The sequence below is a fragment of the Chelonia mydas genome, chromosome 11 (assembly GCF_015237465.2).
Source record: "Chelonia mydas isolate rCheMyd1 chromosome 11, rCheMyd1.pri.v2, whole genome shotgun sequence".
NCBI classification, from domain to species: domain Eukaryota; kingdom Metazoa; phylum Chordata; order Testudines; family Cheloniidae; genus Chelonia; species Chelonia mydas.
In genome coordinates this window covers 35,211,264-35,237,574 of record NC_051251.2, presented here as the reverse complement: position 1 = coordinate 35,237,574, position 26,311 = coordinate 35,211,264, and the positions used below count along the sequence as shown (strand labels likewise).

Here is a 26,311-nt window from a genome sequence, read left to right as displayed (position 1 = left end):
GGTAATACAAATAATTAATAATACCTAATTAGCTTAGAATAGGGTGAGAAATCTGTCCTGATGACATTTTCCTTCTCTTTGACATGACTGCATAAGGTAGTTTCTGAGAGTTATGAGAGTCTTTCTCTCTATACATCTGCTCTTTGTGGGTAAAATTTAAAAGAAGAATCCTAGGAAGGTCCTTAAACTCCCTGGATTGGCATTCCACCACACCCAGGAAACCTACCTGGTGATGGAGACTCTACATGATGGGTAGGTGGAATCCTGTCTGGCCAATAGGCTAACACTAGCCTTTTAGAAATATATGGGTGCCCTTAACTGTTTCTGCAAAATTTTCCCATTTCTAGTGGAATTATCTGGATAGTGATGGGGAATATTGTTGGGAGTTGTAAAATGTTTCGGCATGCCTCCGTTGTAGTGCAGTATGCTACAACTCCCATTACCCTACTCTGCCAGCCTCAATAAGCAAACCTTTCAGCCTAGAAGAGGAGAAGGTTGGGAGCTAGAGAACAAGTGCTCCAGGCAAGCAGCCGTTTAGTTAACTATAAGATAGCGGGTTATTGATGATCATGCATGATACCAATCAGGATCTCAGGAGGTATGAAGGACTTTTAAAACCTGGTTCTGACATACAATAATTATCTAGTTAACATACGTGACAAACTGTAATGAAGTACAAAATGTGCAAAGTTTTATTCATAGGGAAAAAAAAAATTGTGGTAGTGATGACCTAAAGTTAGGCACCTAAATCTATATAAATGTGGACTGGTTTTCAGAGGTGTTGATCATCTATGGTTCAGAGATGCTCCGCATCTTCTGAAAATCTGGTCATTTTGATTTAAGTGCCTAAATATGGGTTTCAATGCCTGGGTTTTGGCACTCAAGCTCAATAGTTTTGTCTGTTAGCTGTAGTTGGCTCTTTACTTGTATGGTAGTTTACATCTTATTGCATTGTCTAGACCATGCATTAAATGAATTAGATTTTAAACTCTTTAGGATTGAGAGTGTATCTTTCTGTATGTTTGTATAGTGTCTGCATACTGAGGCCCTCCTACTGTATTGTAATGCAAATAATGCAGTCTGAATAGAATACCAATAGGAATTAGTTTTCAAACCTGATTCTGTAGGATTTGCAAGACTCCTCCAACAAATCCATGAAGTTCACAATTGCCGCCCTTGGTCTGCTAGGAGACTTCTCAGCATGACACATTGGGAGAAGCAGGGGACAAAAAAATCCCCTGCTCTGGTTACCTTTTATGCTTCCTTCCCCTCTGCTGCTCCCTCTTCATTTCAAGCAGTTACTGCTCTCCTATGTTAATGATATTTCAAAACAATTCACACAGTATTCATTTCCACCTTAAATATAAGTCAACCATGATTTGACAATCTGAATAAAATGACTAAAGAAACAAACATAATCCAAATAAAATGTACGCTGTGACACTTCTGGGTTTATTTTTTGGCACAAATGCTTTCATGAGTCTATTTCAATATTCAAAATTTAGTGATAAATAAATAAAAATGACAAATTGCTCAATCTCCCATCCCACCCTTCAAGCAATGTAACCACTTAATGCCTGTTGCACTAAAGGTGGTGCCTTCCCTTTTATGCACAAATACTTCTCTGAGCTGAAGTAGAATCTCTTCCACTTTAAGACCCTATCTCTGTCTACGCTGAAATAAAAAACCTGCGGTACCAAGTCTCAAAGCCTAGGTCAATTGACTCAGGCTTGCAGGGCTTGGGCTGCGGAGCTAAAATGTACAGTGTAGATGTTTGGGCTCAGGCTGGCACATGGGCTATGAGACCTCTACCCTCACGGAGTTTCAGAGCCTGGGCTCCAGCCCAAATGTTTACACTGATTATTAGCCCCACAGCCTGAGGCCCTCAAGCCTGAGTCAACTGACCTGGGCCAGCTGCAGCCATGCTGTGAGTCTTCTAATGCATGTAGACATATAAGTATCAGGGTCTGGGGCCCACTTTTAAAATGTCCTACTGTACTGACTTATTGCTTTATACCTGCCAGGTGCTTAAAATAAGTAAAGGAAGCAGACTTTGTTTTCCTTATCTTTCTGTTTCCAGTCTTGGTAGGTGTCAGGAGACAGGAAATGAATAGAGAGTGAAGATGGCTGGCTCAGTTCAGGAAAGGTATAGCAAAAATAGAGACAGACATTTACTTAGTCAGGTGCCTCATAGGTTGTAGGTCAGGGGAGGTCAGTGTGGTCACAATCTTGGCCATGACTTTATCCTCATTTTACTCCTAGAGAGCATTTCCCTTCTCCCTGCTTCTGGCAAGAAAGAAACGTATAGCTCTGCATTTTAAGGAAAGGAAGCATCTCCGTACATCCTCTTTCAGGTGGCTCTATTCTTGGAGACCTTTTGAAACAAATAAATTCCTAAGAAATCTGCTCTGGACTCGTCTCAAATGCATGTACCCAGAGTATACATATGGTACAGTTTTATTTTCTTAATTAAAAGGAAAACAAAAGGTCACTCTAACTTGATGAGACTTACCCTGTCACACTTACTTCATCAAACTGTAACAAAAGTTCAGAAAGATGCTACAAGCCGTCAGTTGTCTCCCAGCAGAATCTGGATCTTTTGCAAGGAACAGAACTAAATGGCACAGTGTAGCTATGTTTTACAAGGTATCACATGTCATAGCTGAGAGTAGTGGGTAATTGGCTGTCTTAGACTTAGGCAGGATGTATTCACCTATACTAAGAAAGTGAGGAGACTTAGAATATAAACTCTACTTTAAATTTTTTTGCTTTTTGTTTTGCTTCAGCTATAATGCTGTGGTCCAAGGCCACCTCCAAGGCTTCCCTGTCCCCAAGTCAAATGGCCTCAGTCAGCTCATTATCAGGATGTGTGTTGCAGTCTTCAGTATTTTAAAAAGCCAATTTCTATATCTTCAGCAGTAATACAGAGAATAGTCATCTGCACTGCGACTCTTACACAAGTTTTTCTTTTAAAATGGCTAACAAAGGCCTCAGCATACACTCTTGTGCATATTCTTGCTATAAAGTGACATTACATGACACCTGACTTGATATATATCTAAAAGAATCTCTATATGCAACATACATACTGGCAGTATCATCTTCTTGGAGACAAGTTGCTGGAATGGGAGTCACATCTAGCTCTGCAACCAACATGCGTTACCGTGGGCAAGTCACTCTATTTCTCTTGCACAGTTTGTCTTATCTGCTTAGACAGTAAGCTCTTTAGGATAGGGCCCACTGCAATGCGGCACCAAACTTAGCTGGAGCTTCTGAGTGCTATATTAATATATATGATGAATAATACCAGTGTATCTTGAACAGTTGAGTATAGTATCTTTTTTCTCTAGGACTGGTAGGGGCTTCTTTGCTACGTTGTTCCAACCTCCTATGACCTTTGCAGAGACAGGAATCATTCCAGTGCATAGATCCAGTCCCAACAACTACAGAGACAGAAGCTGTATGTCATTGGAAAAAAAAGTTAATGAGTCTGACACAAATCCAAGTCGGTTTTAAGGAACTAACTCCATCGCTAACAAACAATCTCAACTACCCCTTAGGCATTATTCCCTTATGTTAAGGCGCCTCTTTCCCATTGTATTGTTAAATGGCAATTCTTACCTGCCATGCAGGCTCATAGTGACCTTGCATTCAGGCTGCTCTCCTGGCCTATGTCCCCTGGAAGGCTCCATTTGGATTTGCTGTCTCTTAGCCTGGGCACATGTTGCTACTACTGCAGCAATGTTGTCTTTTCATGTGGCACTGGCTGCATGAGTGGGTGGGATTTCCTGCTGGCTGTCTAGCTAATGCTCAAGTGGAGGAATGGAGTTCCAGGGTGGAGTTGGCCTTCAGTGCACTGCTGCTGATGCATGGATCAGGTGCTCACCAATAAGCCTTTCACTGGTTAAGTGAGATGAGATTCAGAGAAGGGTGAAGCAAATGTTTAAGGGATGCAGGATTGCCTCATGAAGGAAAGCTTTAAAAGGAGCCAAATACATGTAGCTCATTTAAATTACAACATAAGGTAGTACAAAGACATGATAACTTGGTGTGTAAAGCTCAGAGGACCAGATAAGTTATGCACACTAGTATGATAAAAGGGTATCTAGCTACACTGGGAGAAAATGTAATAAAAGACTTTAAGTGGAATATCAAGAACAACTTTGTAATGTTGAGGTCTCTGTGTCATAGAGTTCCCAGGGAAGTGAGACACGTAGTGAAACAGCAATTTGTCTAGTTCAGAGTTGTCTCAAGCTACTAGAAAATATATACACTAGGGAAGAAACTCTGTACTGGTGGGAGATCTTAATGAAATGACCTACAGTTTGTTCTTTACCTTTCAATGATTTTAAAATAGCTTTTGGATTAAAATACTCTGCCCAGAACAAACAAAACTCAAGCTAATAAAAATAAAGGGCTCAGTTTCAGATTGTGCCATTTTACTGGATTTCAGAAGATCTAAAAGACCTTTTTTTTATATGCATATTTCTCTTACACCTCCTATCATTTTTATAATTAAACTCGAAACACTTACGATAATTCAGTGATAATGTTGAGGTTCTAATACCACAATGAAGTTAATGAGAGGCCAGGCTGTTGCCAGGTGTCTTCTATATTTTTCATTGCTTATTTTTGTTATCTCTTTAAAAATGGAAAAGTAAAAATAAAGGTAAATGCAAAATATGGTGCTGTATTAATTTAGTTTCAAGGTTCCGTTATAACTGCATGCAAATCAAGAAATTCAGAAATGTTTCCTGAATACCTGAAACTCTTCCATGTTTTTTTAATTGGAGCAGTAGGTGCACAGCACTTCAGAGAGTAAGGCAATAGCAAGTTTCATCAATTCCATCTGATTTGGCTGTAGTTTGGATTTGGGATTCATCTTTTGTCTGGGTGCAAGGATGAGCAATTTCAACTCAAACCTTCTCGTCTTCCAAAAAGCTATATGGTATTTAAATAATACACATTTCCCTATTTTTCAGAAGCATGGATCTTTACTGAAATTTTCAAGTCAACAACTCCTCATTGCTGAAGATCACCAGAAAATTACAAATTTTGTATAAAGAATATAATACAATAGGAAGAAACTTGGAAGTTGTAAGGATAGAAGATGAGCAAATAAATCTGTTCACTTGTGCTATGTCCCCTCCTACAATATTTTGAACTGCTCTCTAGTTGCTCATAGACCCTGGGAATCTTTCACATGTATCACTTTTGTTCAGGTGCATGTTTTTAATTCTACTTCCATTCCTTTGTGTGTCAATCCCTTTTTTAATGCCCTGATTCTTGCTTATCAAAATTCAAACAGTCTTGTGGCATCCATCCTTTCTATTCCCTACAGAATTGTGTACATCTCAAATTAGCTCACCTCTCTTTGTCTAATTTCTTCCAACAAATTCAGACCTGGTTTCACTAACCTTTCTGGATAGCTACATTCTCAGGGTCCTTGAATTGTACCATTAGTCATCTGCAGCACCATCCTTGTCTCATATTAATGTGGAGATCCAGCTACTAGAAGGGGACAAGGAAGCGTTCTGCTTTTGTTGAATTTCAGGTTACACTTTTAGTCATAAGGTGTGGAGATTAATAAGTTGTCTGGGCTGATTTAACCAATGCTTTGCAATTTTAAATGTATGGGCACTTTAGCTTTCCCATTTTATACTCCTTGTTTTTGCAGGTAATTAAAGTATACAGTGAGGATGACACTAGCAGAGCTTTGGAAGTGCCAGGTGATGTAACAGCCAGAGATGTATGCCAGCTGTTAATACTGAAGAATCATTACATAGATGACCACAGCTGGACACTGTTTGAACACCTTCCTCGCATAGGTCTAGGTAAGATTGCCTTGTTCATGGCATAAAGAAGGTGGTATCACTGTGTGTGTGTGTTTTTTTTTTTTTTTAAATATGTAGGAAGACTAGGAAGCTATTAAAACTCATTCTTCTGTTTCCCCATGTTTTTTTCTGGTGCATAGTCATAAGGCATGCTCTTTCACTGTTCCCAAATTACTTGGTCTGAATCTGAAGCAGGGGTCTCTAGGACATAGATTCTTAACACTTATGATAAATGGCTTTTAGTTCTTTCCTGCTTTTTTTGGACAGTTTTCCCCCTTTTACTTTCTTGACTTGCTCCTGTTTATCTCTAGCAAAAGAGCTGGGCCAGTATTCCAGTGCAAATGGTAGCTGTGCCACGCCAACACAACCAGCTGAAATTTTTGAGAGGGCATTGTCAATGAATATCTCATACAAAGGACAGAAGAACTGTCATATTTCATACTTTTGTGTGGACAGTGGGAGTCTATCCCTCTAAATTACATCTTGTTCTATTGAAGTAGACTTGTCAACATCCTACCGCAATACAGTCAATTAGCTTGGTGAGGTTTTGATTTCAACTCCAGAGAAATTGACCTATATTATTTAAACTCCCCCCATCTACATATTTAAATACAAAAGAAGCCTACATAAAAACAACTAAGTTTAAGATTTTTAAGCCCACAAAAATCAAGACATTCATACTTCTGCTTCAACAACTATATTTGCCCTGTTGATATTATGTGTTGCCATATAAAGTATAAATGTTTCTACCTTTACATTTATGTGTAATGTGACCGATATTAACTTTTGTGTGTTTCAGATAACCACTGTAATGTTATGTTATGTTGTAGTGGTCTCACTTCCTGATTTCAGTGTATACATAGTTTAAAAACTCTGCAATAAAGTAAAGTATTAGACATGTTAAAAATATGTAACACAGTAAAGATTTTGCCAAAGACATCAACTTAAAACTTTACATCACAGTCTAAATACCATTTTCAGTATAAAAAGTAGGACAATACCTTCGCATATTAGATCTTGTGATTTTTTTTTGAGAGAGAGCTATAATGGAGAAATCTACTATAAATCAAGTCATAAAACTATATTATAATTTCAAACAACTCAGTTACCCCCTATCAGCAGATATGAAATCACCTGGATTCAATTTGTAACTAAAAGAATGGTCAGTAATGCTTTGCCATCACTGTGTTTTGTGCTGATTTCTCGTTGCTCCAGAAAGTCTGGCCCAAGCATAGAAGATCAGGGTTGGAAGAGACCTTAGGAGGTCATCTAGTCCAACCCCCTGCTCAAAGCAGGACCAGGACCAACACCAACTAAATCATCCCAGCCAGGGCTTTGACAAGCCGGGCCTTAAAAACCTCTAAGGATGGAGAGTCCACCACCTCACTAGGTAACACATTCCAGTGCTTCTCCACCCGCATAGTGAAATAGTGTTTCCTAATATCCAACCTAGACCTCCTTCACTGCAACTTGAGACCATTGCTCCTTGTTCTGTCATCTGCCACCACGGAGAACAGCTGAGCTCCATCCTCTTTGGAACCCCTTTTCAGGTAGTTGAAAGCTGCTATCAAATCCCCCTCACTCTTCTCTTCTGCAGACTAAACAAGCCCAGTTCCCTCAGCCTCTCCTTGTAAGTCATGTGCCCCAGCCCCTTGATCATTTTCCTTGCTCTCCGCTGGACTCTCTCCAATTTGTCCACATCCTTTCTGTAGTGGGGGCCCCAAAACTGGACGCAATATTCCAGATGTGGCCTCACAAGTGCCAAATAGAGGGAAATAATCACTTCCCTCAATCTGCTGGCAATGCTCCTACTAATGCAGCCCAATATGCCGTTAGCCTTCTTGGCAACAAGGGCACACTGCTGACTCATATCCAGCTTCTCATCCACTGTAATCCCTGGGTCCTTTTCTGCAGAACTGCTGCTTAGCTAGTCAGTACCCAGCCTGTAGCGGTGCATGGGATTCTTCCATCCTAAGTGCAGGACTCTGCACTTGTCCTTGTTGAACCTCATGAGATTCCTTTTGGCTCAATCCTCTAATTTGTCTAGGTCACTCTGGACCCTTCTCCCTACCCTCCAGCATATCTACCTCTCCCCTGAGCTTAGTGTCATCCGTGAACAATGTGTGTTTATGTAAAATGATACCCAACTGTGCAGCTTAGAGTGTATCGTTACGTGGCCTTTTGGTCTCCTTGTGGGTTAGCATAAGCAGGCAGAGTCCCTGGAATGATGACACAGTCACAAACTCAGTAACAATACAATGTGTGTTTAATATTGGAAGAGAGAACAAAAGCAGCTCCCTTCCGGCTTTTGGTATTGCTGATTTCAAGCCCTTTTTCTTTGCCCTTCAGGAAGCATACCCTCTCACCATACTGTCAGGGGTCTTTCCCCTCTGAGGAGCCACACGCTGTATAGGCTGCCTGTGCACATGCCCCGCACACTGTAGTGCCTAGGAAGTGGACCTCTTGTGTGGACTGGTCCAGCTTGAGGTTGATGGTAGGGTGGAATTCCTTGAGGGCCTCCTTTCCATGGGTCCAGATGATAAAGATGTACCCGCATGGCCCCTCAGTATGCCAACATTTTTATGCCTGACTTAGAACAATTCTTCCTCAGCTCTTGTCCCCTCACACTCCTGCTCTACTTGCACTACACTGATGACATCTTCATCATCTGGATCCATGGAAAGGAGGCCCTCGAGGAATTCCACCAAGATTTCAATGATTTCCACCCTATCCTCCACAAGAGGTCCACTTCCTAGGCACTACAGTGCTAATAAGTGATGGTCACATAAACACCACCCTATATCGGAAACCGCTGACCGCTATATTTTACTGACCGCTATATTTACCTACATGCCTCCAGCTTTCATCCAGACCACATCACACGATCCATTGTCTACAGCTAAGCTCAAAGATACAACTGCATTTGCTCCGATCCCTCAGACAGAGTCAAACACCTACAGAATCTCTATCAAGTGTTCTTAAAACTGCAGTACGCACCTGGTGAAGTGAAAGTAACAGAATGCCACTAGAATGCCACCTACAGCACCTAAAACCTCTCTAGCACATCATCAAGGATCTACAACCTATCCTGAAGGATGATCCCTCACTCTCACAGACCTTGGGAGATGGGCCAGTCCTTGCTTACAGACAGCCCCCCAACCTGAAGCAAATACTCACCAGCAACTGTACACCACACAAGAAAAACACCAACCCAGGAACCAAACCCTGCTACAAACCCCAGTGCTAACTCTGTCCACATCTATTCAAGGGACACCATCATAGGACCTAACCACATCAGCCACACCATCAAGGACTCGTTCACCTGCACGTCTACCAATGTGATATATGGCATCATGTGCCAGCAATGCCCCTCTGCCATGTACATTGGCCAAACCGGACAGTCACTACGCAAAAGAATAAATGGACACACATCTGACATCAGGAATACATAACATTCAGAAACCAGTAGGAGAACACTTCAATCTCTCTGGTCACTCAATAACAGTTCTCAAAGTGGCAATTCTTCAACAAAAAAACTTCAAAAACAGACTCCAACGTGAAGCTGCAGACCTGGAATTAATTTGCCAACTGGATACCATCAGATTAGGCCTGAATAGAGACTGGGAGTGGTTGGATCATTACAAAACCTAAACTTAATTTTCCCCAATACTAATTTCTCCCTACTGTTACTCTCACCTTCTTGTCAACTGTCTGTAATGGGCCACTCTCTTACGACTTCAAAAGTTTTTTATTTGTCCTCCCTTGATATCCTGCTGTTAATTGATTTAACTCATTAGACTGACCTCACACTTGGTAAAGCAACCCCCCAACCTTTCATGTATTTATACCTGCTCTTGTATTTTCATTCCATGCATCCGATGAAGTGGGTTCTAGCCCACAAAAGCTTATGCCCAAATAAATTTGTTAGTCTCTAAGGTGCCACAAGGACTCCTCGTTGTTTATACTGTATTATGTTTAACAGCAGTATTTTAAAGATGAACTACAAAGCTAAAATTGTTTTTACCCTTTACTGCTCTTTTATGGTTTATAAAGAAGCCACAAATATTTTTGAAAATTTTCTCCTTTGTAGCATTTCAAAGATATTTATAACTTTTTTACCTTGAGTGTATCAGTTGTAAGATGCTTCTAGCTCAGAGAATAAGATCAGAGTTAAAACTGGGTCAGGACTGTACATTGACTAAATGTGCTATTGGGAGAAGGCTAGGGATACTATTGTCTAAAGCTATTATACAAATAATAGAAGTATTTTCTCTCTTTATTAATAAGACTGGTGTTTAAAATAGAGAAGAAAGTTAGTAAAAAGCATTAAGGAAAACAAAATGAACTATAAACCTGAAGAAGTGACACTGCAATGGTTCATGGTCCAGTCTGTCTCAGTTATTGATACAATACATATTTTGTCATGTAATTGGACCGCTTCAATCCAAATGACAGTAGTTGTTGCTGAAATATCAATCTTTTAGTTGTCACTTATCTTAAGATACTAGTCCCTTGTTCAAATATGGGAATTTTTAAACCTCTATGAAGTACTATGTTGAGACCTGTCCACTCCTTCTAGAGAACAAGATTGAGACCATCAAGTTGTTTCACTTAGGCATACAAACTCTTCCAGTAGTAACTACTGAGCTCACTATTGAGCTCTGCTGAATATGAACCAGCACTAAGGCACTGCATTCCTTAACCAATTCTCTGAGATGTCTGGTTCTCCTTCAGGTGTAATTTTAGTAAGAGACTATATTTCCCATTTTTAGTCAGTCTGCCTTCTTCAGGCTGATGCTGGAGACTAATGAGGTACCAGTAGGTATGGAGATTAATTCTCTTTCAGGATGCCTCCTCCTTCTGTAATACTTAAACATTAGAGTTGGTTTAACTATTTTTAATTCTGACACAAATTTAGACCCTTTTTAGGTGTGTGATATATTCACAAACTGATAATCTTTCTTGTAAGCAAATAAATTCACTATTTGTAAGTACTGGATGAATAACTTTCAGATTGTGGTTTGTGAACAGTTTGGTGATGGTTGCAATTGTACTGTTGTGTGATTTATCCACTAAGACACACACACACACACACACACACGGCATTTTTTCAACTGCCTGGTTGAATGATGGAAGCACTTGAAACAGGAAATAGCAAAAAGCTCATTTCCAGTAAAACATTTTTTGGATGAATAATAATTAATATTAAAATTCCTGAATCTGTCATGGACACAAACATTTTCGCTAATATCCAACAGCTATCCAAATACTTGTGTTTTTTTGACCCCATGAATCATAGTGAACTGAACATGGTGCTTTTTATTTGCAAATAAAGCCACAAGTCAGCTGTTATTTATATAAAAATGACATTAATTATCACAAAGTCATTGGAATATGTTCTAATCTGGGTACATATATTTGAGTAGCTACATGCACATTCAAATGGGTATGTACCCTGAAAGGGGATGTGTTTACCAGAAATTATTTCAGAATCCAGTAGACATAGGTTAAAAAAAAAAAAACTGTTTAGTTTTTTTTTTTTTAAATTATTGTCATGGACAGCAAATGCTAAAATATATTTGGTTCTGGATAGTACATTTTAGAGATAATTGTTATGCTTTCCTCAAATGTTTAACTTACAATTCTTTCTCAAACAATTATGCTTATCACAGGTGTGTGGGATTTTTTTTTTAATATCCACCGGATGTCACTGTTGTTCCTCATATACAGGTACTGTACCAGATTTATTTTAGCAGAATAAATGGTAGCACTTGAATCTTAGGCTGTGTTTACGCAGTCCCACAGTTTGGACTATAGGGTGTACAAATTGCAGTGTGCATTGGGTTGCCTCACTGTAATTCCCCTAAGTGGATGCTAAGGGCATGAACTAAAAGGTATTTAGTTTGCAATTAAATAGTCCTGTTTAAAGAGAACCTTGTTAATGCGAACTAGGTACCTTGTAGTTTGCAACAGCAGTGTCCATACAGTGGAGTGCACTAGTGTGTGCTACAGTTCACACCTCCATAGTCCAAATCGAGGAGCTCTGTAGACAAGCCCTTAGGCTATGTCTACAGTTGGAGAGGAAGTGTGAGTCCCAGTTCCAGTAGACATCAGGCTAACATGCTAAAAATAGTAGTATAGCTGCAGTTTTCACTGTTCTGGGCAAATGCACCTCTGTTATCCCTCTGTGGTCTGCTCTGAGGCTTCCAGCTCCCCCACCATCACCTGTCTTGAGGAGAGACGTACATCTCTCTCTCCCTCTCTCTCCTATCTGAGGATTTCCATGCTGCCCAGTTCACTGTCTACACTGTGAATTCTCCAGCAAAGCAGACTGCCTCAGTAGGCCAGTTTGCCTTTCTTCCTCAGAGCCTATAAACAGTGCTAAGTGACCACATGGTTCTTTCTAAAACGATCACATTTATTCTTAAAGTAAAAGAATTATGGAGAAAAGAATAAAAAGAACCTACACGCATGCAAATAAGATGACCAGAGATTACCCTGACTCCAATAAGGGCTCTGGTAGGTAAACAGTCCTGCAGACAGAAAAGGAGTAGCTGTGGCACCTTAGACTAACAAATTTATTTGAGCATAAGCTTTCGTGAGTTACAGCTCACTTCATCGGATGCGAATGAGCTGTAGCTCACGAAAGCTTATGCTCAAATAAATTGGTTAGTCTCTAAGGTGCCACAAGTACTCCTTTTCTTTTTGCGAATACAGACTAACATGGCTGCTACTCTGAAACCTGTCATTATGCAAGTCCTGCAGACGACATCAAGGACTTCATTCCATTCAGATCTGCAATACTGACATCATCAAGGGGTTTTCGAGTGGTTACAAGTTCACAACTGCCTTGGCTCAGAACTAGCATACCCATAAATCTGTGATATTTGTTTTTCTCCTTTATACAGTTTAGATCTTTGTTCCTTAGAGACCAGGAGTAGGTGATCAGACGGACAATGGGTTTCTCCACAAGGCGACGCTTTCAAAGGTTTGGTCCGGAGGCGGGGAATTTGCATTCCCTCCCCAGGGTATTTTCCTAGGAAATCCATTTAATTTTGTTTTCCCTCAAAATATACTACTTATCTGGCCTGCTGTTTTAAAATAGCCCTTTGAAGCTCATAACAGTTCCCAGGAGACATCTGTCATATCTGCTTCCTAGAGATGTTACATACAGTCCCACAATAATACATAACCATTTGCATTTTTAATACAACTAATTCCTAAGATACTTTAACTTCATTCAGTAAGATTTGTCCAGAATATTGTAGGAAATAGCCATACCTGTCAGAGCCGTAGCACGGTGAGCAGCGGCACAAGCTACCAACCCGAGTATGTACCCAGAGTATCTAGCTGGGTCTGTATTCTGGGCAGATAGCTTGTGCTGCTGCTTGCTGCTGACCATGATGTCATGACTGATGCTATTTTTAGCGTGCTAGCTTGATGAGAGTTAGCATGAGCATATCTGCTTGAATTTGGAATCACACCCCCAGCTCCAAATGTAGACATAGTCTTAGTCAGTATTATGTGAACTTCATGCTTTCCTGGATGTAGTTTTTATTCATTGGCTATTGTGTAAAATAATTGTATGTAGCACCATATATCACAAATACCCCTTTATGAATTAGGGACCTGTCTGCCACTCCAAAATGTTGGTGCTGAGCATTTCTTCCTGAAAATATTGAAGGCGGCTCTGACATACCCAGAGAGCCAGATTTCTCTGTCTGGCGGCAGAGAATCCTGTGTTACCCTGTTGGTTATCCTGGATTTTTGAAGCCAAATTTTGGAGAAGAGGTGAGCAGTATTCCCCACCCCTTTTCCTGATGCAGAAGGACACGTCCTCTTCCTCCCCCACCCCCTTATACTCTGGAATGATCTCCACGCTGATCTTCTTCTGCAGCATGGCAGAATCATTTAAAATGGAGTATGCAGATTGTCTGGGTGCCACAGAAAGGGGAGCTCTGCCATGATTGCAGCCTGTGGGCCTTTGCTTTGTTGTGAGAAAGGTGATGGAGTTTGGATGGCTTATTGAGGCCTCACAGAGTTGGAGACTTCTTCTGAGACACCTGAGGTCAGTCTTCAGCACTTGGGACCTGGCAGATAGATCCATCTTTGTTGATTAGGGATTTCTTGCAAGTTAAGTCCAAATATTCATCTAATTGCCTCTCAGCCCAATCCACCACAAAGAAGAAAAGTTCCAGCATCCCTACTTGTATTCTCAGTTGGATAATCGAGTCTCACAGCAAGGAGTCTGGCATTCTTTTTGCCTTGCCTTCTCCCAAGTGGAGGATCTGGGGTTTTTCAGTGAGAGCATGTAGGCCTGAAGCCCTCCCCTCAGGCTAAGCCCCAAAAAGGGCACTATTTAGGAAAAGGAAACAATCCCCCTGCAAGGATGAAATCTTCTCCCCAAAAGAAAAGTCAAAGAGCCCAATAAGATAGAGGGGACAAGCCAGAAAGCATTCAAGATACTCATCCTCTTCCATCAGCTTCAGCATCTCCCCTGAATGAAGGAAACTCTTAATATTTGACCATGATAAATGCTAGCCAGAGTAGTAGGAAATGCATTTGAGACAAGAGGGAGGAAAATGGTGGCCACTATCCAGATATTTCTAGAAAAAGAGGATGAACAAATCAAGTCCCGGGGTAAAACTCTTCCATCCAAAATGAAGATAGAATTTTGCCAACTCCCTTCTCTCCATGACAGGTTTCAGTTAGGAACCTAGTCTGCTGAGAATCAGTATTGTATGTTTTCATAAGATGAAGTGGTTCTGAGGATGCTGAAAGATGTCCACAGCCAAAAGAAGCCTTTTTACATAGGTCCCAATAAATAACTTTGTCACCTTTCTGCCTGAAGACGATTTCAGCATTTATCAGGCAGGCCTTCAGGGGGAAGAGCTGGGCAAGGTAGTTTTAAACTATGCTGAAAGCTTTTGTGGAAGTGTGGTCTACTGGTTAGAGCAGGGGACGGGCGGGGGGGAGGGTTGGACTCGTATATGAGTTCTGTTGCTTCAGTTCACCAATCTGTAAAATATCGAAGAATTCCTTACTATGGTGTTGAGACTTAATGTCTTGAACAGCATTTTGAGATTGCAATGGTTTCTACTGATTACTTTCCTGGAAGTTCCTTTGTATCGTTTCTGTGAGCTGCACAGGGACTGTACTGTAGTCTTAGGGAGTCCTTATTCAAGACTGGATAGACAGCATTGTTAAGAAAAGTAAAACAATCCTGTGATTGGATTGGATTAAAGTATAGTACTCTGTTAATAGTTCAATTCCTTTAAAAGGTAATCTGAATCCATATTAGAAGTTCTATAATCTGCTACCTTAAAAATCCATTGGGTAGAGTTCATATGCTATACCAGGATCTTTACCTATTATGAGGTGATGCACTATGTCTTGGTTTTTGTTCCAAGAAGCAAGTCTCCAGGAGATGATATTTATTTAAATGTCACGGTGCCAGAAATGTAACAGTTCAAATAGCATACCAGAACAGCATTGGCTTTCTGTAAAAACTTGTGCAAAACAACAACAAAAAATTGTTTTAAGACAGCACCTCAGTTCTCCGTGTTTTTTTTTCCATAAATATGAGAGATGCATTTTGGAGAAAAGCTGTGTGCCTGGTTCAGTTTAATTTTCACAGAGAATTTTTGAGAAACTATATTGGTTGAATTACGTAGATATGATTACTACACAATTTTGCTTCATTTATTTATCCGTGTGATGAGGGGTTAAATTAGCTTCTCAACTGAGTTGTTGTTTGACTTTTTTTTTAGTCAGTGGGAGTGGAGGTCATTTATTTTCCAAATCCTATGGTATTTAGTAGATTATGGTGGGCTGCTGCATTTTTCCTTTGGATTAGGCATGACCTAATAATAATAGTGGGTTTTCAGGACTAGAGTCTAATGTTTAATTACAGTCCCTTTAATTAAGGTGGTTTTTACCTTGTCATTTCATAAGAGGAAGCCAGTTTGGTGGATTTTTTTTATAACAGTTGTTTATGCTCTTAAATAAATATATGGTTAACTAATTAATTTCTCATACTTCCTTCGAGTGCTAAAAAATATGAAAATACGTTGGGATTAATATATAAATAAAATTAGTCAAATCAAGGAGTTACCCAATTCTAATTTGTATTATTAACTAAAAAGAGAACTGTTTAAGATGAACAATTGGTCTCATCATTGCATGAGCACTATCAGTATATGTGGCCTACAATGAGCCCACCTTTTTTTCCTACTTATAGAATTTAGCTGTGTGAATGTTAATAATTCACTCAGTGGAGATCTGGAGACTTCTTGGCACAGTAATTAATCTAGGTTTGAAGACTTGGCCGTATTTGGGCTGTGCATAGTATTTTTTTTGTTTTGTGAGGGTGGGTGTTGCCACAAGAAGTGAAGACCATTGATGGAAAGAGGCTGCTATTGTACTCCTGCCCTTCTAATTCTTTCTGGGCCAAGACATTCCAAATTAATTTTTAAAAGATTTTGTGCGCCCAACTTGAGATACCTTAAATAGGGTCTGATTTGCAGAGGACAGGTGCTCCACGTTCTCTATTTGGGCCCTCAAAATGACTTAACCCTTTTGAAAATCTTAGCGATACAGCAAAATTTGGTTTTTAAAAAAAGGATAGAAGTGTACTGTTTTTCCTCTTTAAGGTTACTACTTCTGTCCAGGAGCACGCGAGCTGCTTGCACACACTAGCGTGATGAGGGGCAGCTGCCGGTGAGGTTGGTGCCCACCCTGGTGGGCAGAGCTGGGGGCGGTACAGCTGCGCTGGAGGAGCTGCCCAGGCTGGGCTCTGGCTCCTGTGAGTGGTGGCCTGACAGGCTGCTGTAGTTCCTGACAGAGCCCTGCAGCTTCACGGGTATCTGCTTTATATCCATGGATATTCGCATCCGCAGGTACAAATTTTGTATTCACGTAGGGCTCTACTTTTAGTATTCATCCTATTAACAGTTTGCTGTTGTACCTGTAACATTGTCTCTTTGAGAAACTTAGAACTCTCCTGAACTTTTTTCTTTTAGATTTTATTCCCATAGGCCATTACAAAACTCAGAGAAGTGGTTGGTAAAGTCTGCTTTTTTTGAAGGCCATTGTGCTTATTTTGCTGTTCTTGCTTCTTTTCCTTAGAATCACGTAATCACCATTTCATGATCACTTTCACCCAGATTGCCTTCAACTTCAGATTCACAATGCTGTTAGTCAGAATAAAGTCTAAAATGGCAGTTTCCTCAGTTACTTCCTCCACCTTCTGAAACAAACATTTGTCCCCAATGTATTTCAAGAATTTAATGGACATTTTGTGTTTTGCTGCATTACAATCACACAGTCCTGGAAAGCAGTGTTGCGAGCTCACAATTTTATCACAAGTCTTGAGATACTTGATGTTTCTTAAAGCCCCAGCTCCTGGACTAAAGTGACTATGTAAGAGGGTTTTTTTTTGTTTGTTTTTGTTTGTAAGCTTAAAGTCCTTGTGGTTATGGAATAAAGCTGAGAACATGAACTGGCTGTACCTTTAAAGGCTAAAAAACTAGAAGGAAAATACATAGAAAACCCCCCCCCCCCCTTTCATCTCATGCATTTTTAGAGCTTGACTATGATTTTTTTTTTTTTTTGGTGTTCTTGCATTTTGGCAATACTGGGGGGAGAGAGAAATTTAAATAAAATAAGGTGGTTGTGTAAAATTGTATAATTTGCAGGGGGACCCAGGAGCAGTAGCTGAAACTATTTTAAATTGTTTATTTGTTGGAATTAATTAGATTTGAAATTGACAGTGACCCTTTAAGTACAATTCAATAAAGTTCCAGAAAAAATATTCCTCACTTACATTTAAAATAACTTGTTTCCTTATTGGTTCATGCCGTCAGCAAAATAAAAATTGCCCACCAAACTTTTTCCTGTGTACTGAAATGTATTTTTTAATTTGTAGCATGAAAGTTACATGAGTTGTTTGTTTTTTTTTAATAAGTGATATCCAATGTACAGAAATAAATTTAGTCACAATCCTGCAAACGGTTATGCATGGGCTTACCTTTATACACTCCAAGTAGTTTCACTGAAATCAACGATAGTGCTCCTAGTGTTTATAGTTAATCACATGCATAACTCTTTGCAGGATCAGGACCTTAAATTCTAAACCATATTTCCTTTTATACAGACGTAGTTTAGTGTTTCTTACATTGCAGGAAACTGTCAAAAATGAGATTAGAAACAGCTTGCAGAGGAGATGCAACAGTATTCTGAAAATCTTTAGAAAAAACTCTGGAGCAGACATAGGCGGATTGATTGGTTTTTATTATCCATTTATATAAGTCCTTTGTTTGCCATTTTGTTTAGATTTTTCTAAATCCCCAATTACTGTAAAGGTAATTAGCAATCAGAATTGGTTTTCAAAAGATTCAAATTCCCTACATGGCTTTGCAGATCTAAATGTCTGGCATCCAACCTAGTTAATGAGCTCACAGCTATACAAATGGGATCACTTATAATAGCTTTGCCAGCTCTTGAGTAATTTCAGGATGAACTCTTCCAATGTGAAAAAACGCTTTATGAATGAATGTTGGGTGTTTTTGTAATTAACCATTCCCCTTAATTAATTTTTGGCTCCAAGTCTCTCATTTCTCAAAGAAGGAAGTTATACAACTAAGAAGTCTAGCTGCCAAAATCGCCATTTCTCTATTCCAAGCTGTGTAAAAATGTTACAGTATGTAATAAGTTGGCTTTGGAAGAGGCAATATCTCATTTTGCATTTATATGAGAGATTTTAAAACCTTGTTGGTGTTTGAGGAGGAGGAAATTAGCTTGCTCACCTACTGCAGATATTCATGTTTCATGAGCAGAGTTGGCTTATAAAAGAGCACTGTATAGATTACTGACTTTGGTGACAAAATGTAAAATAGACTTGATGAATTGAAGGTGTTCATATTACTTTGTTCATGTTGGGTTGAACATAACTCTTCATTTGTGTCTGAGCCTAAGTTCTCATGGGTTTACCACGATGGTGGACTTGTGTGCAAGGCTATGTATTTTTCTTTGTTTTACAGAAAGAATGATAGAAGACCACGAATTGGTAATTGAAGTTCAGTCAAACTGGGGAATCGAAGAAGAAAATAGACTGTATTTTAGAAAAAACTATGCCAAATATGAGTTTTTTAAACACCCAATGGTATGTCTGTCTTCTTAAAAGCACTGGTTGGGCAGCTGTTACTGCTGCCCTGACATCTGCCATGTGGCATAGTGATGAGGGGGAATGCCAGAAATGCAGGAGGACTTAAGAGTGATCTGTAAAATGTAATGGAACCTACATCTACCTGTGACCTGTTAAAAGGAAAGGAAGAATGATGTTAAATCACTATAGGTATGTCTATGCAAGAGCTGGAAGGTGTAAATTCCAACTTGAGGAGATATGCTTGCATTAGCTCCAGTTGCATCAGTGTGCTAAAAATAGCAGTGTAGTCGCCTAGCATAAGCTCTGGGACAGGCTAGCTGCCCAAGTACATATCTATGGTCTCAACAAGGTCGTACTTATGGCAGCTCCCCACATCCGCCCCATTTGCCCCACTGTGACTACACTCTAGTTTACCACACTAGCTTGATCACAGCTAATGCGGGTATGTCTCCTCAAGCTGGAATTTACACCTTCCAGCTGTGGTGCAGACATATCTTAAGGGACACGAGCTTTCGGTTCTATTCCTTGCTCTGCATGTATTATCTTGAGCAAATCATTTAATCACTCTCTCCCTCAGTTCCCTATTTCTGAGTGGGGATAACTCTCCATCTCACAAAGATGTTGCTAAATTAATTAATGGTGAGGGGTCAGATATTATAGTGGTCCATGGAAATAACTTTATATAATTAGACCCAGTACATTGGTTGACCATAATCATGCAGCCTTGGTGGGCAATATAGACTCTCATTAGCTTACCAATCAGGGCCCAACATGAAAGGTTACTTTATGTACTTTGTGAAGGATTTAATTTGGGAATTGTCCAGCTATTAGGAAAGACTATCATTTTAGATCTGACGCCAAATCCTCAACTGGTGTAAACCTGCATAGCTACAATTCAGTCAGTGGAGCTGTGCTGACTTACACTAGCTCTGGCCTACAATACCTCTTTTGTATTTTTGCAGGTTTCCCCCATTTGATCCATATTAATATCACACAGAATAAAGAGCGTTCACAACAAATCAGAGGGGATTTTTTCTGAATTAGTAAAAGGTAGCAAAAAATATACTAACCAACATTTTGTTTCAAATAAGATTTTAAATGTTTTTGACAATATCTCCCACTTATTTCCTTCGTCCACTGGGATACCATATCAACTTTAACAAAACTTTCCTTTTTAAATGCATTTCCCCTCTTCCTAGATAGTAATATGTTGAAGCCTAGGGCAGGCCTATTAGGCGTGAAGGGGAGGATGAATGATAACCTTAGATTGTCAGGTAATGTCTACAGTTCAAAAAACAAACAAACAAAAATAACAAATCACAACAGCCTACAAACCACAACCTAGCAGCGAGTATGAGCCTGAGTCAACAGACTTCAGTAAATGGGACTTGGGCTGGAGCGCAGGGTTTGAAACCTGCACAAGTGGGAAGATCTATACTGCTGCTTTAGCCCCATAATGTGAGCCTGAATCAGTTGACCCAGGCTCTGAAACCCACTGGCACAGGTTTTTGCAGTATATATGTATCCTAAGTATTGTCCTTCCTGCAGTCTGACTTGATGCAGCAGACCCTGCATTGAAATCTTAAAAAAACAAAGCAAAAAAAACCCCAACCAAACTTTGAAGTTTGCTCTCACAAACTCAGCAGCTGAATCTACAAGATACCACACTATGAGGCTATTTTAATGGATTCCTCCTCTTTCCTAAATTTTTTGAGAGTGGGGAAATCTCATTGTCTTTTTGCTCTGTGCAATTGGGTGGTGGATCCATTTATATGTCTAAGAGAAATCTGAAGGTTTTTGTATTCACATTTACAGAAGTTTTAATAATATGTTCTATTTTAAGATACCACACTATGAGGCTATTTTAATGGATTCCTCCCCTTTCCTAAATTCTTTGAGAGTGGGGAAATCTCATTGTCTTTTTGCTCTGTGCAATTGGGTGGTGGATCCATTTATATGTCTAAGAGAAATCTGAAGGTTTTTGTATTCACATTTACAGAAGTTTTAATAATATGTTCTATTTTAACAGAATTATTTTCCAGAGCATATGGTGTCGTTGTCAAGCGAGACCAGTGGAATGATAGGCCACACGCAGATATTACAGGTATGCAGTATTTGCATTAGGGTAAACCACTTCACAGCAGAATACCTCAATTTCAAGTGTCTAGTTTGTGCGTACATAGTATTTTGTCACTGACCGAATTGTAGTGGCCTATTGGATGACTAGAGAGACGTCTTGTCATGAACCATAAAGGTAATATTCCCCCGCTATGCCGTTCCGATATAACTGCACCTGGAATGATTCAGTTTTGGGGAATTCATTGCCGTAAAGATATTGACCAATTGGAGGGAATTCAGAAAAGAACAAAATGCAGCAAAAAATGGTTTGGTTGAGTTGGCTGGAGTAACTTGCAAGAAATGACTGAAAGATTAAAGTAGTGTAGCCCATCTAAAAGGATGGGAGCCCAGCAGTCCTCAACTGTTTGACAGTGGTACATGCAAAGGAAAACAAGGAGATTTTTAACACATTGCAAGTGAAGTAAAGGGATGAACTTAATGAAAGGAAGATTTAGACTGATTGGCAGAAAAAAAAAATCTTATGGCTGGCACGGTTTGTTAGTCTGTGGAATGTTGCAGTCTCCCAAAAGAAGTGGTAGAACCTAGTACAATGGTCCATGACTTCCAGGCGTCTGGGCACTATGGTAATACAAATAATAAATAATATCCACAGTATGTTTTAAATATAAGCTGGATGCATCATTTTAAATGTAAAATGGGGAGCAATCTACAGAATAGAAAACAATCCTGTAGTGGCTATGAGACGGATCCTAAACAAGGATCTTCCCTTTCTTTTATTATATATTTGAAATGGCAACACTTACACATGGGAAAGCTTTCACTGGTGCTAGAGAGAACAACCTACCATATGTATTTGGGGCTAAAAGGGTGTTGAAAAGGAACAGTGACAAAATAGGATTTTTTAAAAAAAGTTAAAACAGCAAGATCTGTTAAAATTGGAAGATAGTTTAATATACTTTGACAGGTTTCAGAGTAGCAGCCGTGTTAGTCTGTATTCGCGAAAAGAAAAGGAGGACTTGTGGCACCTTAGCGACTAACCAATTTATTTGAGCATAAGCTTTCGTGAGCTACAGCTCACTTCGGGGAAAGCACAAAGTGCTTTAAAAACATTAATGAATTAAATTTCAAAACATGCCTGTTATAAGTGTAGGACGCTGTCAGCGCTGATTCCCCACTCTGGCACTTCGAGTGCAGAAAGTGGGGCCCACAAGGATTCTAAAAATTTAATATCGGCCACTCCAGGCTTGTATCAAACTCCCAAGGTTACAGCTTTTCTCTGACCTTGGATGGGTAGCCACTAGGATGACCAGATGTCCCGATTTTTATAGGGACAGTCATGATTATGGGGTCTTTTTCTTATATAGGCCCCTATTACCCCCCCTCTCCCGTCCCGATTTTTCATGCTTGCTCTCTGGTCACCCTAGTCACCACCCAAGTGCAAAAACCCCTTCGAGAACCCAGAAAGGCGCACTTGTGAATTCCTTCCTGTGGGGTACTGTAGAGAGGGTTTGTCAGGGCTCGTCCCTCTCTGCCTCCCTTAGTCCCTGCACTGGTCCCTGGAGAATCAGTCGAGCCACAGGAGTCCTGGCTCAAGCTGTCCGACCGGGGCTGAGCAAACACGGGTAACAGTTAGCAGTTGACAGGCCCAGGCAGAAATGAGTTTGAGGGTCAGGCCCTCAGGCAGGGGCTGAGCAGCAGTTTATATAGTCAGCAGCAGCGAGTCTCGGGCTCAGACCCTCAGGCAGGGGCTGAGCAAACGCAGGTAAATAGCATACCCAGGCTTCAGGCTCTGAGTGGCCTTGAAAAGGGGGAGACTGCCAAATAATGTGTGGGTGGCAGGGAGGGACACAGGCCCTCCCACTCCACTGCGTCCCAGCCCAGGGCCCTAGCAGCGGCCAAAGGCCCGCGGCTGTGTCAGTGGGGATCCTGGCTGCAACACACTGATGTGGGTTCCGGCAGTGTTGCAGCCAGACTTGGGTCGGCTGCCCCCGGGCTACTTCGCAACTCCCTCTGGAGGTACCTGTGTCAAGGTGGTGCCCTCAGGGGGATCCATCACCATTGGATGTTCGGGGTAGCTGGTGAGGGGTAGGCTTGGCAACTCTCCCACACGCTGATCCGTGTCAAGTATCGGCTGGTCAGGCCAATCTCCAAGTCCGCCACTGTTTGCTGGAGTCCAGAGGTGTCTGGCCCCTCCAGTGGCTGACACTCTGGGGTTGGGCTCTTATACTTCCTGTCCAGCACCTGACCCTCTGGAGGGCAGGCCTGGAGTGCTCTGGCCCTGCCCACTCTGGTGTCTGGTAGAGCTTATCCCTCTCCGGGGCAGTGGGGAACCACACGGCCTCCCTACAGGTACTCTCAAGCCCTTTCACCCCTCCCTCAGGGAAGTGCTGAGAAAGAAAACAAAGGAAATCAGCTGTTGCCATCAGCTAATTAAACAACATATGCACAAACCTCTGAGGGACAAAAAATCCAATCCTGTTCTTAAAAAAGGTAAATTTTATTAAAAACAAAAAGAAAGAGAATACATCTTGAGTTTAAGCTTTTTACTAGATTAAAAAAACCCCAAAAAACAATTTACAAGGATTAAGCATCAAGATAGCTTCCTTGAGGTTCAGTTTAAAGGTTACAAGCAAAACAAAAGCATCTGGGGTTAGCGCACAGGAGTCCACAAGCCATAAAGAAATTAAAAGAGAGAAATCTAATCGTGTCTTCCTAGACATTTCCTGATCTACTTACATATCTGGAGTCTGGTGGCACCTTAAAGACTAACAGATTTATTTGGGCATAAGCTTATCAAGAAGTGGGTTTTTTTACCCATGAAAGTTTACGCCCAAGTAAAGCTGTTAGTCTTTTAAGGTGCCACCGGACTCCTCATTTTTGTGGATACAGACTAACATGGCTACTTCTCTAATACATATCTGGGGTTTTAAATGAGTAGTTTCTAGGTATGATCTGATGATTTTTCATACCTGGCACAAGCTTTTACAGCATAGCTCCAACCCTGTCTCTGCTCTCCAGGAGAACAACCAGACAAAGGGGAATTTTTTCCCCAATTTTGAAAAGTTCTAGCCTTCCCATTGGCTCTTTTGGTCAGGTGCCCACTCCCTCCCTTTTACCTATGGACTTTTTAGCCCTTTACAGGTAAAGCAAGTAGAGAACAGCTACTAACAGGGATTTTATAGCTGGCTGGCTGGCTGGATGTCCATAAAAGGGAGCTACACCCAGCCCCTTCATTTATCACAGATGCATTTAACAGAAAGGAGAGCTAAAGTGAATGGTTAGGTTTGTGGCAGAGTTAAGATAAAGTGTAGATTTCCTGATTCTAACCCCCTGCTGTGGGCAAAATGTTGAAACTTAGATGCTTTTAGTTCAGTCCCTAAAATCATCTTCAGGAACCAAAAATAAGAACATTAAAAAAAATCTACCTTTCAAGGGTGCTGACCCTTTGAAAATCGGGCCATTTTTCTTTTGCTGCCTAAATATGGATTTCAGAGTCTAACTTTAGGCACCTATATTTCAAAATTTTGGTCTCTGTGCTCATAGAATTTAACATCTCTTTATCTCAAAAGTGATCTCATAGTTTTGAAAGAAATATTTGACTTATTTTAAAAAACTAAAGTATATCTGCTAAAAACCTGTGCGCAGAGCAAGTTTAAGGCCTATGTACCACTAAGTCACTTAAGTCCTCAAAAATAGTGTTTAAGCAGTGCATAGTTTGTATGCTGGCCTTCTGCATAGGGTTCAGTTTTACTCCAAATATGAGATTACAGGTTAACTTGTCAATTAATCAAAACTGGATAAAACTGTTTCTTGTTAGTATATTTTTTTTACATAGTATTGTCTGATTATTTATATTTGGTTCAATAGGACTTACTAGACATTAAGTACAGAACACCTTTGTGAATTACAAAGCCATCATGCACATTTCAGCAAAAGCCATTCAGTAGATCATTTAAAGTATAAAGAAAAGGAGTACTTGTGGCACCTTAGAGACTAACCAATTTATTTGAGCATGAGCTTTCGTGAGCTACAGCTCACTTCATCGGATGCATCCGATGAAGTGAGCTGTAGTTCACGAAAGCTCATGCTCAAATAAATTGGTTAGTCTCTAAGGTGCCACAAGTACTCCTTTTCTTTTTGCGAATAAAGACTAACACGGCTGTTACTCTGAAACCTGTCATTTAAAGTATGCCACTCTTTCCTTGGTAACTTTCATTAAGACAAGTTAATGGGCTTGCATTATTATCTGTGACATGCTTGGTCAAGTATTGAGAGATGTTAGTTTTAACAACCCAATTTTGAAATTCTCTTATAGTTTTCTGTGGGTTGAGATATATGCAAATAAAATATTCTCTAGCTATGTGTTAACCATTTTTCTTGCCTTTCGTTATAAGGCAAGAGTAAGAGAAGGTAAGAATTTTGGCTCCTTCCTTTTAACTCAAAGAGCTGAAATACCTAAAAATGTACTGATTTGTTTTCCTTAGTTCTTCTCTAATAATCAGAGTCATAGAAATGTAGGGGTGAAGGAGACCTCAAGAGGTCATCTAATCCCACCCCCTGCACAGAGGCAGGACCAAGTATACCTAGACTATCTCTGACAGGTGTTTTTGCAGCCTGTTCTTAAAAACCTCCATTGAAGGAGGTTCCAGAGCCTCCCTTAGAGGCATATTCTGGTGCTTAACTATCAGATGTGCATTGATTTGTAAAAATTGTTTCTGGTAGCACTTCTCAAAGAGCGAGAAATTTAATCCCTGCCCCCAACAAGTGTTAAGCCTAAAGAAGAAGGTGAAGGGGTTGTGTTGCGTAGATGGTACGAGGCGGTATCATAGTCTACTTTAGGGAGGCACAGTATTTGTGCATACATTCCTTGGGCATTGAGTGTGGAATCACTGAGTATAGCTCATATTCTGGGTTTTCATGAATGTGATCAATTTTAAACATAAAAAATTAATAGATCAAATGGATTTTAAACTTGAGGCCTTCACAGTAATATTAATAGAATATTCTGATATTTCATTTTTATCTGTTTCTTTGAGAAATTATAGGTCTCATAGTATGAATGAATTCATTTATAGTTCACCTATTTCTAGTAATTAAATGTGAAGCTGATGTCTTCAGATCTAATTTAAAATCAGATTTTTTCACTTGTAAAACCTATTCAGTAGCTTTCATCAGTGTTTTCTATGGCAACACCCTCCACACCTTTTCAATAACAATATATGGATAAAATTTC

At 40.1% G+C, this 26,311-nt stretch overlaps 1 protein-coding gene across 3 annotated transcripts in view; it reads left to right on the top strand.

The window, feature by feature from the left end:
- The window catches only part of GRB14 (growth factor receptor bound protein 14), a 102,535-nt gene that overhangs the window by 48,512 nt on the left and 27,712 nt on the right, over positions 1-26,311 (top strand). For all 3 annotated transcript variants that reach the window (XM_043525561.1, XM_037912987.2, XM_037912988.2), the window contains 3 exons: positions 5,678-5,834; positions 18,875-18,996; positions 21,029-21,103. In XM_043525561.1, coding sequence (XP_043381496.1) covers positions 5,678-5,834; positions 18,875-18,996; positions 21,029-21,103 — 354 coding nt within the window. The remainder of the gene's footprint in view (positions 1-5,677; positions 5,835-18,874; positions 18,997-21,028; positions 21,104-26,311) is intronic.